Here is a 15978-nt window from a genome sequence, read left to right on the forward strand (position 1 = left end):
CGATTTTAGATATATTGGTACTGAAATACGTGGAATTTCATTGGCTATACTAAGTATAAAAGCTAAAGATATCGGTATATAAATTTTGTAACCAGCCCACGAAAACTGAATGATACCATGATACCATGTGTCCCATATATATGTCTGACTTGATCCCCCTCCTCTGGGACACTTAATCCTGAGGGAAATAAGTCTCCTATATTTTCATATGATACCAAAATGAAAAAAAATATGTTAAAATTGATTTATCATTGATTTATTTGCTTAGTAGATAAAGTAGAAACAACAACAACAACATATTTACACGACATATCCACAAAAACACGAAATCGAAGAAAAAGTGGGGAGAAATATCGTTTCATTCGTAAATGATCTAAAAACTACATTTTTTTAATATTTTTCAAACACGAAAATAGATGACAGCGACAATTTCAATTGTCAAAACTGGTTACATTTTCTTGTGAGGAGTGAGTAATCTTTACTAATCTATGTTTATGACCAAAATAATTGTAAATGTTCAAATACAACTTGATATCACAGCTAAGATTGGATTCCGGCCTTATTTGTGCCTTTCTACCTACAAAAAGGAAAGGATAAATGATACAAGCGTAAATAATTTACAATACTTTATTCATACTCCTTTAATCACACTATCAAGCATTACGTCATAATATAACAAATAGACATCACTCAACTTTAACATAAAAAGTTTATCTTCTCTAATAACGCAATTTGCGCACTGTAGACGGCAAAATAAAATTAAATTTAGCGGGAAACCACGCATATTACATATAATACCACAGACTATAAAATTTGATAGCTTCAATCATAGATAATAATTTAAGTTTTTCAAGACAAATATTTTACAATCTTAAGGTTCCTATTTTTTTAATGGCAATAATTTACGTACCGCCAATGGCAAAGAAAGCATGAAAGAAACATAAAATGAATGCCACAGGATAAAAGGTTTAGTTTTAATTATTATTCAATTACTAATTATTAATAATTAAAACTTAAATAAATAACACATTTTTTCAAAGGCATAGACACAGGAATAATGTTTGTGACATACATCTGACAGTTTATATTTCATATATATTATATTATTGTATACAGCGTACATTTAGAAAATTCAAAACAATATAAGTTAATTTTACAACTTTGAAATATTTAGTAAAAAAAAAAACAAATAGTTAAGTGGTTGAAACTGATCGTATCGGAATAGTACCAAAATATAAAATAACCACTTACTATAAATTCAAATATTAAATTAAATTTTCATCAAGTGTATGTGTTACTTTTTCAAATAACAGACGGAAACTTTTATTTAGAAGCAAACGAGTTGACAAAAATAAGTAAAATAATCAATGTAACAAATGCCTATAAATACAAAATTTTATGGAGGTCCTTGGAACGGTATAAAAGTAATGATGGAACGCCACAGAGGGATAGGGTATTAATATGTAGATGTATCAATCTTTTTCCTACCAAAGATCTAAATTTAACAATATCCAGTAGGTAGAAATTGTCAGATTTCGATCATACGTAGGCAAAACATTGCATACATATATTTATATAGCGTATTTTATACAGCTATTTTTATTGTATTTCTCTACATTAATGTATTAACAGGCATAATAATAATATTATTTGTTAATTTGAAATTATCATTTTACTATATTCTTATAATTGTGGACACATTACTTTTTTCATATATTCGCTATTATATCGAAGAGTATTTCAGCGTTGATGAACCTAAAACCCGCTCCACATTCTCGCGAGATTCTCGCAAGATTCTCGCGAGAATGTGGACCAGGCTAAACAAATAATAAAATTACGCCCATTCAGCCATATGTGTACTATTACGATGTTTTTTATTGAGTAAAACCTGCAATATTTAGCCATAATCATTAAACAGCCGTTATAATCAGTTTATATTAACAGACATAAGATGATTATTCCACTTTAAAGCACAGATAGTAATTTAAAGATACATCAGTCAATATTTCGTTTATTAAAACAATTATATTTCCATTGAAAATTTGGACACAATAGTAAAATACGCATAAATTCATAATTTTTAACATTTAAACAGAGTTTCTCAAATCGACACTACTTTCTATGTAATTTCTTAACAAAAAATAGTCTTAATTTTTTACTTTCGTGTAAGGAATGCAGGGTAGCAATGTAGGGAAGTCGGCATTTAGATGGGTCACCGCTCTCTAGCGTATGTTTAATCTATATTAAACATACGATCTTCCATGTTTCGGGCGGAATATTAAATCATTGGTCACGTTTTTGAATTGTAAAGTAAGTCGTTAAGCTTTGTTATAGTGTTTTTGGGTTTACACAATGTAAATGTTGTCCGTTTTGGATCAGATTTTGGACAAATCAGAATTGGTTCCTTATTCTTTCGATTGTATACAGCGCCATCTATGTTTACGACACCGAACCACCAAACTTGTGTTTAATAAAGATACAATGCGAAAGATAGCTCCGTTTAACATTTAAAATGAAGCAATAAAAAACTCCCTCTTTTGAAATTTTAAACACTATTTTTATTTACTAAAAGTTTGACTTGTTTGTCATTTGTTTGTAGATTTATAAGTATTTATTATAATTATAAGACCAACTAAATTGATTTGCATAATGAAAAGCTTCATGTTTAAAAGCTGTACATTAAATATTACTTAGAAAAACATATAAGATACATATTTATTATTTTGATATGTACAGTAATACCCCGACTTACGCTACCCCGACTTACGCGAATTCGGAGTTACGCGATTTTCAAATCTCGTCGATTCGCCTATGGTTTGAGTGTCCCGCAATTCCCGATTATAAAAAATAAGCTTACTAACCCTGCAATTATTCGTGTAAACATTTGTATTTGTTGCTCGAAGTCAACACAAACATAACAAGACACAAAACATTCGAAATCATACCATACGATGGTATGTGCATGCGTACCCCGACTTACGCGAATTCGACTTACGCGGTTATCACTCGGTCCCACCAATCGTGTAAGTCCGAGGTATTACTGTATTTATAGTGTGATCTTCACTGGAAAAAACATAGACAAGTCAAGTAAGGCTTTTATTAACATTTTCAGCCGATAATATTTTTTTTTTATATCCATACATCTAATATTCATAATAACATTCATTCATTTCTATTATAATATTCTATTAGGATTATATTTTTTTAATCTTCTAACCCAAGAGTATACTTTCACAAATATTTTGGTTACTTTTTACAATTTTCGATTAAATAGGTTAAAGCATATTTCAAATTTCAAGTTACATTGACATTTAAATTTTAACTACTCGAAAATATATTTGAAGCTGATATAGTTACTGAATGAACATTTAACATTTTTGTTTGTCATATATACGAAATCCGCCATTTTGAAAATAAAACATGTTTTATTGTATTGTAATGTAACATAAGTTGATAACCTAAGTGATTGCGATTAAACGTATTCAGTGATGTAATGTTATAAATTATTTACTTTCTGAGGTATTTGAGTTCAAAGACAGATAAAATAAAGATTTTTTTTAAATAAAGAATAAGAAATTTTTATTTTGTCTAGTAAATCTTGAATGACCAATAACTCAAAAAATATATAATATCACTAAGGATATTTTATCACGGAATACTTTTTGACTGTAATTACTTAGGCTATCGATGGACACATTTTTAACACTCATCGCCGAAAGTCGATTTTTTCAAAATGGCGGACCTAAAAGTATGCCCAAAAAGGACATTTAATTTCGGTCAAAATACATTCCAAGACCAATTCCCATGACAAACTACACTGCTTCCAATTATTATTTCAAATATATGCAGTTATCAACATGAATAATTACAACCCTCTACCCAAAACATGCCAAAATTATACATACTAAAAGGGTACCACCATCAACGCTACACTTAGACTAAATAACATCGGACTTATTTGACTTACTCGTATTACTCATAAGAAATCTCGACTTACTCAACAACAGCACACTTGCACACATATCCGTCCCGCTCGCACCCCGCACGTGCGAGGGAGACAACTATACTTCACTCGAACAACGCTCTGAAGGAGCAACACTGTCTCAATTGTCTGTTGACCATGAATAAGTAGAGGTTTGATTTTCATTGTTTCGACACTCTGTAGTGTAGTGTGAACTCCACATTGGACTTCCAGATGAAGTGTCGCACTGTACGCAGGTCCATGTTGGGATCTAAGACCTAGAAAAGAATAAGAACTTATTTGAAATCAGTTAATATTTTTTTTATAATATAGAAGCAGACGAGCATGAAGTCGACCTGCTGGTAAATGGTTACTGCCGCCCATAAGCATCTGTAATAAACCCCAGATAGGATTAGATTCCTACCTGAGGTCGGCCACGATTCGACGCTACCCCTGAGGACTGAGCTGGAACGCCTTGGAAAAGAATGTGTCCCTTACCACATCCTTCAAACAATAACCCAGCAGCACTTAACACTGCAGTTATTAGGCAGAAATAGGTGTGATGTTGGTGCAGAGTCGAACCACAAAGGGTTCTACCACTCTAAAAACCATCATTATTATAATACCAGCTGATTTGAAGTGATAGAACTATTCATAATTTCGAAAGCTATTTCTACCTTATAACAGCAGTGTTATAGTGCACTGTTGTGTTTTCGTTTACAGTAGTAACTAATATAGCAACGCATCTGTATCTGTCTCTATTCACGTAGCTAGATTAATTTTGGGGTTGATGACTGCACTCTTATTTGCTTCAATGCGTAGGTTCTTAAAAAATTCTTTAACACAACTCAGTTCACTCAAGTAGCATTTCTCTTGCCAGTTTTAAAAGGTGATAAAATCAGTACAGTTTAACCGTGGACTGCAACCTACACAGCTTTTTCTACCAAAAAGCAGTTCTTGCGTTTCGCTATTAGAAGCAATCAACTTAGAGCTTATGAGCAACACATTCATGATCGGGTTCAGATATAATCCCTATTCTTTACGAAGTTAGTGGCAGGAACCATTTACTATGGTATACTTCATGCTTTGCATTGCTTCAATCTTATAAGAAAACATACTGATAATAACATAGTTGTTGTAAATAAGTAAATATTATAATCTTCGTTTAAGTAGAAAATAGTAGTAACCTACGATGATGAAAAAGTATTGTTATAGGTTACTAAACTCTTTGGTAATGTTTTATGAGTTATTACTTCTTGTCAAATATTTAGAGAAATAAAGATGTGTCTGAGCTAAGAAAATAAGATTTTATTATTTAAAGTATTTCACGATCCTATATTTTAACATGGTAGCAGAGCGTGGTTAATAAAAATAATTAGAATTTCAAGAAAAACGCAGTGTGATAAAAAGACGCGTGCAAGAAAGAAAATAAAAAATTGTAAATGCTTGGAAAACATTACTGTCATAAAAATGGCTAAACAAGCGAAGATTGAAGATATTGTGATACCTATTTTTGATGGCGCAAACTACTCAAGCTGGAAATTTAGATTATTAACTTTGTTAGAGTACAAAGAATGCAACGAGGCCGCCATTGTGAAAATGGAAAAAGCTGAAACAGAATGGAAAAAGAAGGATTTAAAGGCAAGAACAATAATTATGAGTACAATCTCAGACAAGCAACTGGAATACATCACCGATTGCAAAACAGCGTATGAAATGCTAAATAAGTTCGATAAGATATACCTAACACAGTCTACAGCCATGCAAATTATATGCAGAGCGAAAATAGAAGAGATGAAACTAAACAATTATAATACTATAGAAGACTTTTTTGTGGAGTTCGAGAAAACAATAAATGAATTTAAAACGGCTGGAGGAAAAATAAATGAACCTGAGAAGTTAAGATACCTACTAAGAGCGCTCCCACCAAGCTATAGTTATATTGGAGACTTTCTCGATGTGATTCCAGAAGAACAAAGAACAGTTCATTATGTATGCTCTAAAATAAAAGAGAAAAATATGTCTACTAGAGACTTAGATAAGAAAAATAATGCAACCAAAACTATCGCTCAATGCTTTGTATGTGGAAAGACTGGTCATTTCAAGAAGGACTGTTGGTATGCGCAGAGATGTAATCAAGGACAACAAACTGCTAGAGGTCAGCAAGGATCACAGAGAGGTTACAACAGCGGTGGATTCTATAGAGGTCATAGCCGAGGCAGAGGTCAAAAACATTTTAAGGGTCAAGGTCAGTCCAGTGGTAAATCTTCAGACAACTTTGCAGGGGAGTCATGGACAGCTCAAGTATGTAATTCGGAAATAAATCAGGTAACACAAGAATATGATAATGATGGTGAAATTAATTGGCTTTTAGATAGCGGGTGTACCGACCATATAATAAAAAACGATACATATTTTTATGATTTTATAGATCTGAAAAGTCCTGTTTATGTAAAACTGCCAGATGGTAATATGTTAAAAGCCTCTAAAGTAGGCACTGTAAAAATTTATTTTAAAACCTATTATAATCTAAAGTATGTAGATTTAAAAAAATGTTTATTTTGTTGAAGGCATTAAACAAAATTTGTTAAGCTTTTCAAAAATAACTAAAAGTTGCACTATAGTAGCAAAAAATGAAAATGCAAAAATTTATAATGGTCTTAGAGAGTTAATAGCTGTCGCTAATAAAGTAAACAATTTGTATTGTATAAAAAGTTTTTTATGCAAAAGAGAAATGTATGCACATTCAATAACTTTAACTCAGAAAGAAAAATGGCATAGGGCACTTGGTCATGTCAATTTTCAGTATTTGAATAAATTGATAAATAATAAATTATTAGATGGTTTGCCTGATAGAATTGAAAGCACAGAAATGAAATGTTCAAATTGTATACAAAGTAAAATGAGTAATGTGCCTTTTGAAAATAATAGAACAAAGACAACTAAAATTTTAGAATTAATTCATACTGATTTAAATGGTCCACATAATACAACTGGTTATGGTGGGGAGAAATATTTTCTTACATTTATCGATGATTATAGTAAATGCACAAGGATATTTTGTATTAAAAGTAAAGCTGAAGTTGCGAGTTGTTTCATAGAATTTGTAAATTTATTAGAAAATAAATTCAACCAAAGAATTAAGAAAATTCAGTGTGACAATGGTAGAGAATATTTAAATAAAGAGATTTACAATTTTATAAGGTATAAGGGTATAGAGTTATTACCATGTCCACCCTACGTCCATGAATTAAATGGAGTAGCGGAAAGGTATAATAGATCTGCTATGGACATAGCTAAGTGCTTAATGAGAGAAGCTAAAATTCACAGAAGGTATTGGCCTGAATTTATAAAAACAGCAGCATATTTAAAAAATCGTACAATTGCAAATACGGTAGAAAATAAAACACCTTATGAGATATTTTTTAAAATAAAACCAAATGTCGAACATTTAAAAATATATGGAAGTAGAGTGTATGTTAGGGTTCCAGAAGTTTTAAGAAAAAGTAAATGGGATGATAAAGCACAAAAGGGTATTTTAGTAGGTTATAATGAAAATAGTTATCGAGTTCTTTTAAATAACAAAATAATTAATGCTAGGCATGTACAGGTAATCGAAGAAAATACTGAACTGATTTGCTTAGAAAAACTAGATGATCCAAAAGATAAAGATTTAGAATTAGACCAAACTTTAAAAGAAATAGTAAATGAGGAAAGTGATGAAAAATATGAAGATGCGGAGGAGACTAGTTCTAATAATACCTTGAAGGATGTAGTTGATGATAGTTTAAATGATAATGGAGATAAGAATTTAGTAGAAAAGAGAAAGAGAAATCCAGTTTCTAGATATGGTAATCCAGTTTCACATTTTATATATGTTAATTATATTGATGCCAATGTACCTAATACTTTTGAGGAGGCGATGGACTCCAATGATTATAAACAATGGAAAATAGCAATGGGCTCAGAAATAAATAGCATAAATAAAAATAATACTTGGCAAATTGTTGAAAAACCAAAAGATAAAAAAGTTATAGATGTTAAGTGGGTTTTCAGAAAGAAAAGCAATAATATTTACAAAGCTAGATTAGTTGTGAGAGGATTTCAGCAAAATGATTACATTGATAATGCTTACTCACCGGTAGGAAAAATGCAAACTTTGAAAATTTTATTGTCATACAGTTGTAAGAATAATTTATTTATTGAACAGATGGATGTAGAAACAGCTTTTTTAAATGCTTATGTAAAATCAGAAGTTTATGTAAATCAACCGAAAGGTTATGAAATTGGCGACAATAAAGTTTACAAATTGAAAAAAGCACTCTATGGTCTCAAAGAAAGTCCTAAAGTATGGTACGAATGTTTTGATACATTTATTAAAACGTTGAATTTTGTTAGAAGTAACTATGATAACTGTTTATATGTTAATAGAGCAAGCAAAGATCCAATATATATATTAATATATGTTGATGATTTTTTAATTTGTTGTAAAAATAAAACTAAAATAGATGAGGTAAAAACTAGTTTAATGAAAAGATTTATTATGAAAGACTTGGGTAAAGTTAAAAGCTATGTTGGAATAGATATTGATTATAGTAAAGATAAAGGTATAATGACTTTAAACCAAAAAAAATATATTGAATCTTTGGCTGCAAAATATGATCTGAAAAATACTAAATTATATGATACTCCAATGGAAACAAATTTAAAACTAGAACAAGCTAGAGAAATAGATGAAAGTATTAAGTACAGAAATATAATAGGTGAATTGTTATATATTAGTACAGGCACAAGGCCAGATGTAGCGTACAGTGTTAATTATTTGAGTAGATACCAAAGTTGCTATAACGAAACACACTATAAATATGCAATGAGAATATTAAAATACCTTTATAATACTAAGGATCTAAGTTTAACTTATAATGATAATGTGGATACTGAAATATTAGATTGTATGGTAGATTCTGATTTTGCTGGAGATAATGTGGATAGAAAATCTACAACTGGTTTTATTATTAGATTGTATGGAAATTTAATTTATTGGAAATCACGTAAACAAAATACAGTAACTAAATGTTCAACTTTTGCAGAATATACTGCTATGTCAGAAGCAGTAACGGAAGTACTTTTTATTAGAAACTTGCTAAGTGAGTCATTTGATGTAAAATTTTGTAATCCAATAAAACTGTATGTAGATAACTCAGGTGCAGTTGCAATAGCTAAATACGGCAACTTTACAAAGAATTCGAAGCACATCGAAGTGCAGTATCATTATGTAAATGAGAACTATGAAAAGAAAATAATTGATATTGTAAAAATTAATACTAAATTTAATTTGGCAGACATATTAACTAAAAGTTTAAATAAGGCAAGTTTTTTGAAGAACAGGTTAGAGTTAAGATTGATTTAGATATGTTATTAGTATGTAATAGTTATGTTATGAGATTATAAATTTAAGGAGGCGTGTTGTAAATAAGTAAATATTATAATCTTCGTTTAAGTAGAAAATAGTAGTAACCTACGATGATGAAAAAGTATTGTTATAGGTTACTAAACTCTTTGGTAATGTTTTATGAGTTATTACTTCTTGTCAAATATTTAGAGAAATAAAGATGTGTCTGAGCTAAGAAAATAAGATTTTATTATTTAAAGTATTTCACGATCCTATATTTTAACAATAGTAACTCTATCCGCTCCTTATGGGCAAAGATTGCACTGTACTCAGTAGTTATTCCACCAATCTAACTAATAATGGAAATTTGGCAATTTCTAGTAGGCAGAAATTGTCAAATATCGACTTTTGGTCATCACAAAGTCACAAACCTGATCACAGCACAACAACTCCACCCGCTCCTCAGGGGCGTCGTTCCCGCTGTCCTCAGTAGCATTGCTCTTGCCGCTAGCACTCGCCCCGTTCACATCACCCCCGCCTACTATCTTTTCTACCACATGTTCAGCGACCTTACGACACTGGATGAAGTCGTTCGCGACCAACCGATCCTGGAATGTTACGGAGACCTTGTGTACATATTAATGGAAGTATGTATGTATATATTTAGTAAGATTTTTTTTCAATATGTGTGACCAAGGGATAAGGGATTTGTAGAATTTAAATATCTTAGAGAACTTTTGTACGCTTATAGAAATCTCAGGTAAAGCTTTTATTTAAATGCTTCAGTAAAATAAATAATAAACAATTTCTAACACTCAAATAATTGCAGAAAATCAGAGGTGCTTGCCTGGGTTTGATCTTATGGTGAAAGGTCGTGTTTCAAGCCACTAGGCTTTGACTGTCGCTATTGCAGTACATCAATTCAAGCCAATTTGAGAAGCAGCAAAAAACATTACTACTTTCAAACTGGCAAGGCATAGATGACCTTCAGTAATTCAAATAGTTTGAGGTGTTGCTTAGATGAAAGAATACCAATATTGATTTATTGTTTCCCACATATTAATCAACCCCAGATGAGGTTAGTTTCCTCCCTGAGTTCTGCCACAGATGTGCCTCTACCCCTGAGGACTAAGCTGAAACGCCTTGGGAAAGTATGTCTCCCTTACCACACCCTTCAAACCAAAATAAAGCAACATATAACACTGCTATTCTTACTGACTTACGTGCAATACCTTTCTTATTGTTATATCCTACCTTTTTCTGTCTGTCCTGTTTGCTTTGACAGCTAGAATGAGACAGAAGGTAGAAAGGTAGTTTGTTCAGCTTGGGAGCTGCCATCTCTATGGCTACATCTACCACCCATGAGGGAACTGTTTCCATGAGTAGGTTGCCTTCAGTTTCACCACCTGCATCACCCACCTGACAAAAAAGTTCATTATTTTTACACAACAGTAAAATTGTCATTAATCAATTACTGTCCCACTGCTGGGCATGTGTAACCTCTTGAGTAAGATTCGTTTTGGGTGCTACCACATTGGACAATAAAAATTAGTAGCCTATACTACACCCTATAGTCATTTTTTTACAGAATTTTCAGGAGTGTGGGCTTATTGATGTTTTTGACTATTAGGTGAACCACCTGAGCTTTTCAATGGTGCATACTTAGGATGTAAACTACAGATATTATCATTGTTTCATTATAATCAAAGCTATTTTAATCTATAAGACAAGGGTCTCTACTGGCTACTTGGACGAAACTCAGAACTATCCACTGACAACAAGCTGCTCATATACAAAACAATACTGAAATCCATTTAGGCATATGGTATACAGCTGTGGGGCACAGCAAGTATCTCAAATGTTATGATCATCCAAAGAGTCTTATCCTAAAGAGTCATCCAAGAGATCTTAAAACAAATATCAAATGCACCTTGGTTTATTAGAACAACAGAGGTCCAAAATCCTGAACATGGTAAAAGCAGAAATCAAAAGTCATTGAGAAAAATATAAAAGACTAATAGAAAGACTGGCGGGGCAGCTGGCAACTGCAGTCACTGAACGTCGCCTAAAAAAGCGGCGGGATATGTTCGATGATGTGTGACTAATAGTCCGATATAAAGAACGGGTTAGCTCCGCTGGGAGCAGTTCCCTACAAGCCTTATAAGACTCTCAACACATCTGTTTATAGTCGACAGACTGATCGCAGATGACAACACACAAAAAAAAAATCAACGCAATCATAGTCAGGCTCTGTGTGTGCACTCACACACAAAATCCAATATTTCCCCTTTTTCTCACTTCGATAAAAAACTGACATTTTATGTGGGCACTGATATCAGTATGTATCATCACACAAGATATATCAGTACTCAGTAGTGCTGTGTCTGTGCTATTGTTTGAAGTTTGTGTAGGTGATTCTTAAAAATGTGTCACGTAATAAAAAATTAAATAAATGTAGTATTAACAGTATACAAACCTGTAACCTATACAATGTTCTTCCACCAACCTCACTGAAGATCAAAGGTGTATGGATCGGAACATTGAAGTAGTTATTCCCAATGACTTTCTGCCCAGCCTCATTAACTCTGTTCGGATGATTCCAGTGTTCTAACAACGCTTGAAGAAGTAACGCACCAAAGTTAACCTTCTGATCATTCTCAGAGGTCAAACCTGCCTCTTTCGCACTGACCCACGCGCTCAGGCAGTCTGTTTCATCCTGTCCCAAGTGAATCGTCAACATACCAGTCTTCAAGTCAACGTTAAACCAGTTTGGTACGTAAACCATTTTGAATCTCTTTTTGATTTCTTCATCATAGTCAACCTCGCCTAAATCCTCAACTTTGCACGCCTTCAATACGTCGTACAACACAACATTATTGGCTGTGTCCTTCGTTAATATGTGACGTTTATCGTTAAGTACTGTGTAGTGTTTTATCGCTCGACCGCCTGGTATGTGATATAGAGATTGGGTTTGGTAGGTTTTACTTACGTCTGAGTTATAATAGGTTTCTGAGTTAAGGTTAGTTAGCGGAGGCAGCTTCCAACACTGTATGTCGGAGTCGGAAGTGGAAACCCACACTCCTTGCTGGTCAGCCGTGAAGCATAGTTTAAGAATTGGGGCTGTTTCTTCACAGACAATCACAAAGTTTTCTGGGTTTCTCAACTCCGTCACGATGACGAGACGATCCCGTCCTCCAGATATGATATGGCTGAAGTTCTCTGTAGCTAGAAGTGCCCAAACAGCTTCTGAGTGAACTCGGATAGTTGATACGCACCTTTGCTGCGATAGAGACCACAACTTAATAGTTCCATCAGAGCTCCCAGAGACACACTGAGAGCCGTCCCTGCTAACAACTAACGCTTTCACGTTATCAGCATGACCTCGGAGCTTCATAAGCCTAGAGCAGTTACGAGGATCCCACACCCTGAGGACTTTTTCTGTGGAACCACTCACAATTATGGTACCAGGTGGGTTCATGGCAAGACTGTATATGGACTCCTTATTGCCGACCAGACTAGACGTCGTAACAGTGTTGTTACTAGCTGTTAGGGCGGTCAGAGTATTAACATCCCATAGAAAAATTGCGCGGTCGAGTCCCGCGCTGGCGACTTGCTCCTTATCTTTCGCGTACGCTAACGTCCGTACGTAATCTTTATGAGTGCGTAATGTGGACATACAGAAACCTTTAGGCGCATTCCACACTTTAACAGTCGTGTCTGAAGACGCACTTATAAGGTTCTTCCCGCCGCAACACAGTACTATATCGTTCACCCAGTCAGTGTGGTGCTCCATACTCTGGATGTACCGGTCCTGGGTCCCAGCTCCGGTGTGCCATACCCGAATTATACCATCCCGACCGGCTGAATACAGTCTCCCTTGCACGGGATCCAATTGTAAAGAACTAACGCCGTTCTTGTGACGCCTCTCCTCCTCGTCCCGGATCACAAACGACACTTGAGTTTTCTTACGCATCATCGAGCCCATTTTCCGACATTTTAAAATAGAATATAAACCAAATTTTAATAGAAAAGCAACTTTGATACAAATCCGAATTTGTTTCCTTTCCTTCCAATTTGTTTGACGTACAGTCGATGTTTTGAGTGCTTTTATCAGACTAAATACTGCAATGCGATTGGTTGATATTTCACCAGCAGAAAACAATATCCAATCGTAATACGTAAATTTTGACGTGCCACCAAAGCAACTCGTGAAAAAACAAACGTGTTATGTAAGAAAGCGTTCATAATTAGCAAAATTCCTACTTTTATGTTTACTTATATTTACAGAAATTACAAATTATTCACCGAATATTGTAGTTTTGTATACGATAACCATATGTAGTTTGTATTTATATCTGATGAAATTTCTCATTTACTATCAGGATCGCAGAGCCCGCATTATATTTTCTTGAGACTGTCAACCCGGGTAGACATAGTATACTGTTAGCGCAAATTTGAACTGAATATTCAATTTAGTAGGATCGAAATTTTAAATTATGATAAAATACTTAAAAAATATCAACATTATAATTATGCTAGCCATATTTTAAGTATAATGCACATAGCTATATAATTATAATACTATATAACATATAATTTATTTTTATGTTTTACGTTTTACATTAAAAAATCTTACATGACTCAAAATTGATAAGTTTAATAATATGATCCGCCAAGCATAGATTAGTAAAGATTACTCACTCCTAACAAAAAAAGGTAACCAGTATTGAGAATTGAAATAGTTGCGTAAAAAGTTTTGCCATGTCTCCGGGCTAAAATGTCCCTAAAATATTTAAAATAAATATTTATTTTATATGTAAATTACGCAGTATTTTTATTTGTCAAGATTTCAATAAAAGAACTTACAAATAAGCCGTTTGTGGCTTCATTCAATTTCAAGGCGGCGAAGTATCTTTACTAATCTATGCCGCCAAGCTGCATCAGAAGGTTAAGCAAGCGCAAGCTTAAATTAAAAACAAAATAAGATTTGAAATAAATTTTAATTCCAATTTATCATTACATGTCGGTAGATTAAGTCCAATAATTTCATTTAAATCTTTGTCATATATCTTAAACGATTAAAAATAAAATCATCCATTTAAATCCTTTTGTTGTTACTCAGTAACAACTTTATGATATCAATTTTAATATTATTGCATATCTCCCATTGCATTATAGGAGATATTGCATATTGGGAGATTGCATTGCGTGTGTAGGCGACGTACTATTTGCTTATATTATATATATATAATGTATATTTCTTTTGATACATTCTTATGTATATTATTTTATGTCATTGCTTCCTTCAAATGTTGTCATTAAATTTTCATCGGTACTTCTGGCTTCTTATATATTAATGTTCGTCAAATTCCACTAAACCCTATGTTTCTACATGCCTATCACCAATGGCGTACATTAGGACATCATAGTAATTGTATTTGGCTGCAACCTTCTTTTATATTATGTTTGTGGCTCCTCTGCTGAGTGCAAATTTCTCCACACAATTCGGAGGAGTAGAGCATACTGCACTATAGAACCCCATTTAGAATGTTTACCAAAAAGAGGATGAATCCTCTTTTATTCATACTCCTAACACAAATTCTTCAATGTTATTATTTCTACACGAATTACATCTATTAATTATATTTACTATTGCATTTCTTTCCACCACAATTCTTTCACAGCACTTGAAATGGCAAATGGCTTGGCAAGAATGGCATTTGTATACTTTATGCACTTTATGTCGGCATTGTGAACAAAGTGGAAAATTTTCTATTACCTCAGGTACAGATTTATTAAAATTAAAATGAATTTGATCTGTGTGAGGTAGATTGCCAAACAAAGCATGGTATGGAGATTCTGAAGGTCCACGTGATACTCTTGATCTTATATATGTGTCTTTTACTTCACTTGTATTCATTATCCATTGCACAATATGTGTGCCAATCTCCCAGTTTTTGGATTTACATCGATCCATCCACTTCTGAATCATATGTCTGACTTTAACATCTACGACATTGATTTTATGATAGTCACGTATCGAATAAATCTGGGGCAAAGAGAAAGGCAATGGTAGGGATTCTAAAATCTTCAATGCATCTAGAAAAAAAGCCTTTCGATAACATCCCAAGTGGTGTGCAGGTCCAAAATCGCAGAATATACTGAGCAATTCATTTGCTATTTCCTCAGCTTGGTAACTTTTTAGAGGCCTTAAAAGCACAAAATTTGTGTTCGTTTCTACATACACCAAAACTCGAAACTCAAGTTTGGAATAGTTTGCTGCAATGACATCCATTTCACCTACTATATTAAACCACATGTCCAATTGAAAGCCATTTGGTCGTTCAATTATATTATGGCAACAATTACAATTACACACCTTCCAGAGCAGTTTTAATAAAGAGGGCATGAAACTGTTAATGGACAAATCATCAAGAGCTTCCTGAAATATTTGCAGGGTTTCATGGTCATGCATCTCTATGAAACAGGGCAGAATAATGCAATTTGACAATTTATCAAGATATTCTTCAAACCTTAACTGTGGTTCGTGCAAATGCATTTCAATGATCACATTAAAAATATCTTCAATTGATAATATTCGTTTAAATGATGTAATTTCGTGTGG

The 15978-nt window shown here is 33.1% G+C and overlaps 1 protein-coding gene across 2 annotated transcripts; it reads right to left on the reverse strand.

Annotated features, from left to right (window-relative positions):
• Positions 1-1043: 1043 nt before the first annotated feature.
• Positions 1044-13451, reverse strand: LOC140755254 (WD repeat-containing protein 48 homolog). 2 transcript variants are annotated; one of them, XM_073090497.1, is made up of 4 exons: positions 11830-13451; positions 10608-10772; positions 9785-9979; positions 1044-4239 (listed from the first exon to the last, which is right to left on the reverse strand). In XM_073090497.1, the coding sequence occupies exons 1-4, from the start codon at positions 13336-13338 to the stop codon at positions 4144-4146; spliced, it is 1965 nt and encodes a 654-aa protein (XP_072946598.1). In that variant the 5' UTR covers positions 13339-13451; the 3' UTR covers positions 1044-4143. The 2 variants fall into 2 exon arrangements, with proteins under 2 accessions (XP_072946598.1, XP_072946599.1); XM_073090498.1 differs by having other exon boundaries at positions 9785-9961; positions 11830-13450.
• Positions 13452-15978: the final 2527 nt, after the last annotated feature.

Source organism: Epargyreus clarus, unplaced genomic scaffold (assembly GCF_041222505.1).
Source record: "Epargyreus clarus isolate Ecla_fem2 unplaced genomic scaffold, WU_Ecla_fem_2.2 ptg000032l, whole genome shotgun sequence".
NCBI classification, from domain to species: Eukaryota; Metazoa; Arthropoda; class Insecta; order Lepidoptera; family Hesperiidae; genus Epargyreus; species Epargyreus clarus.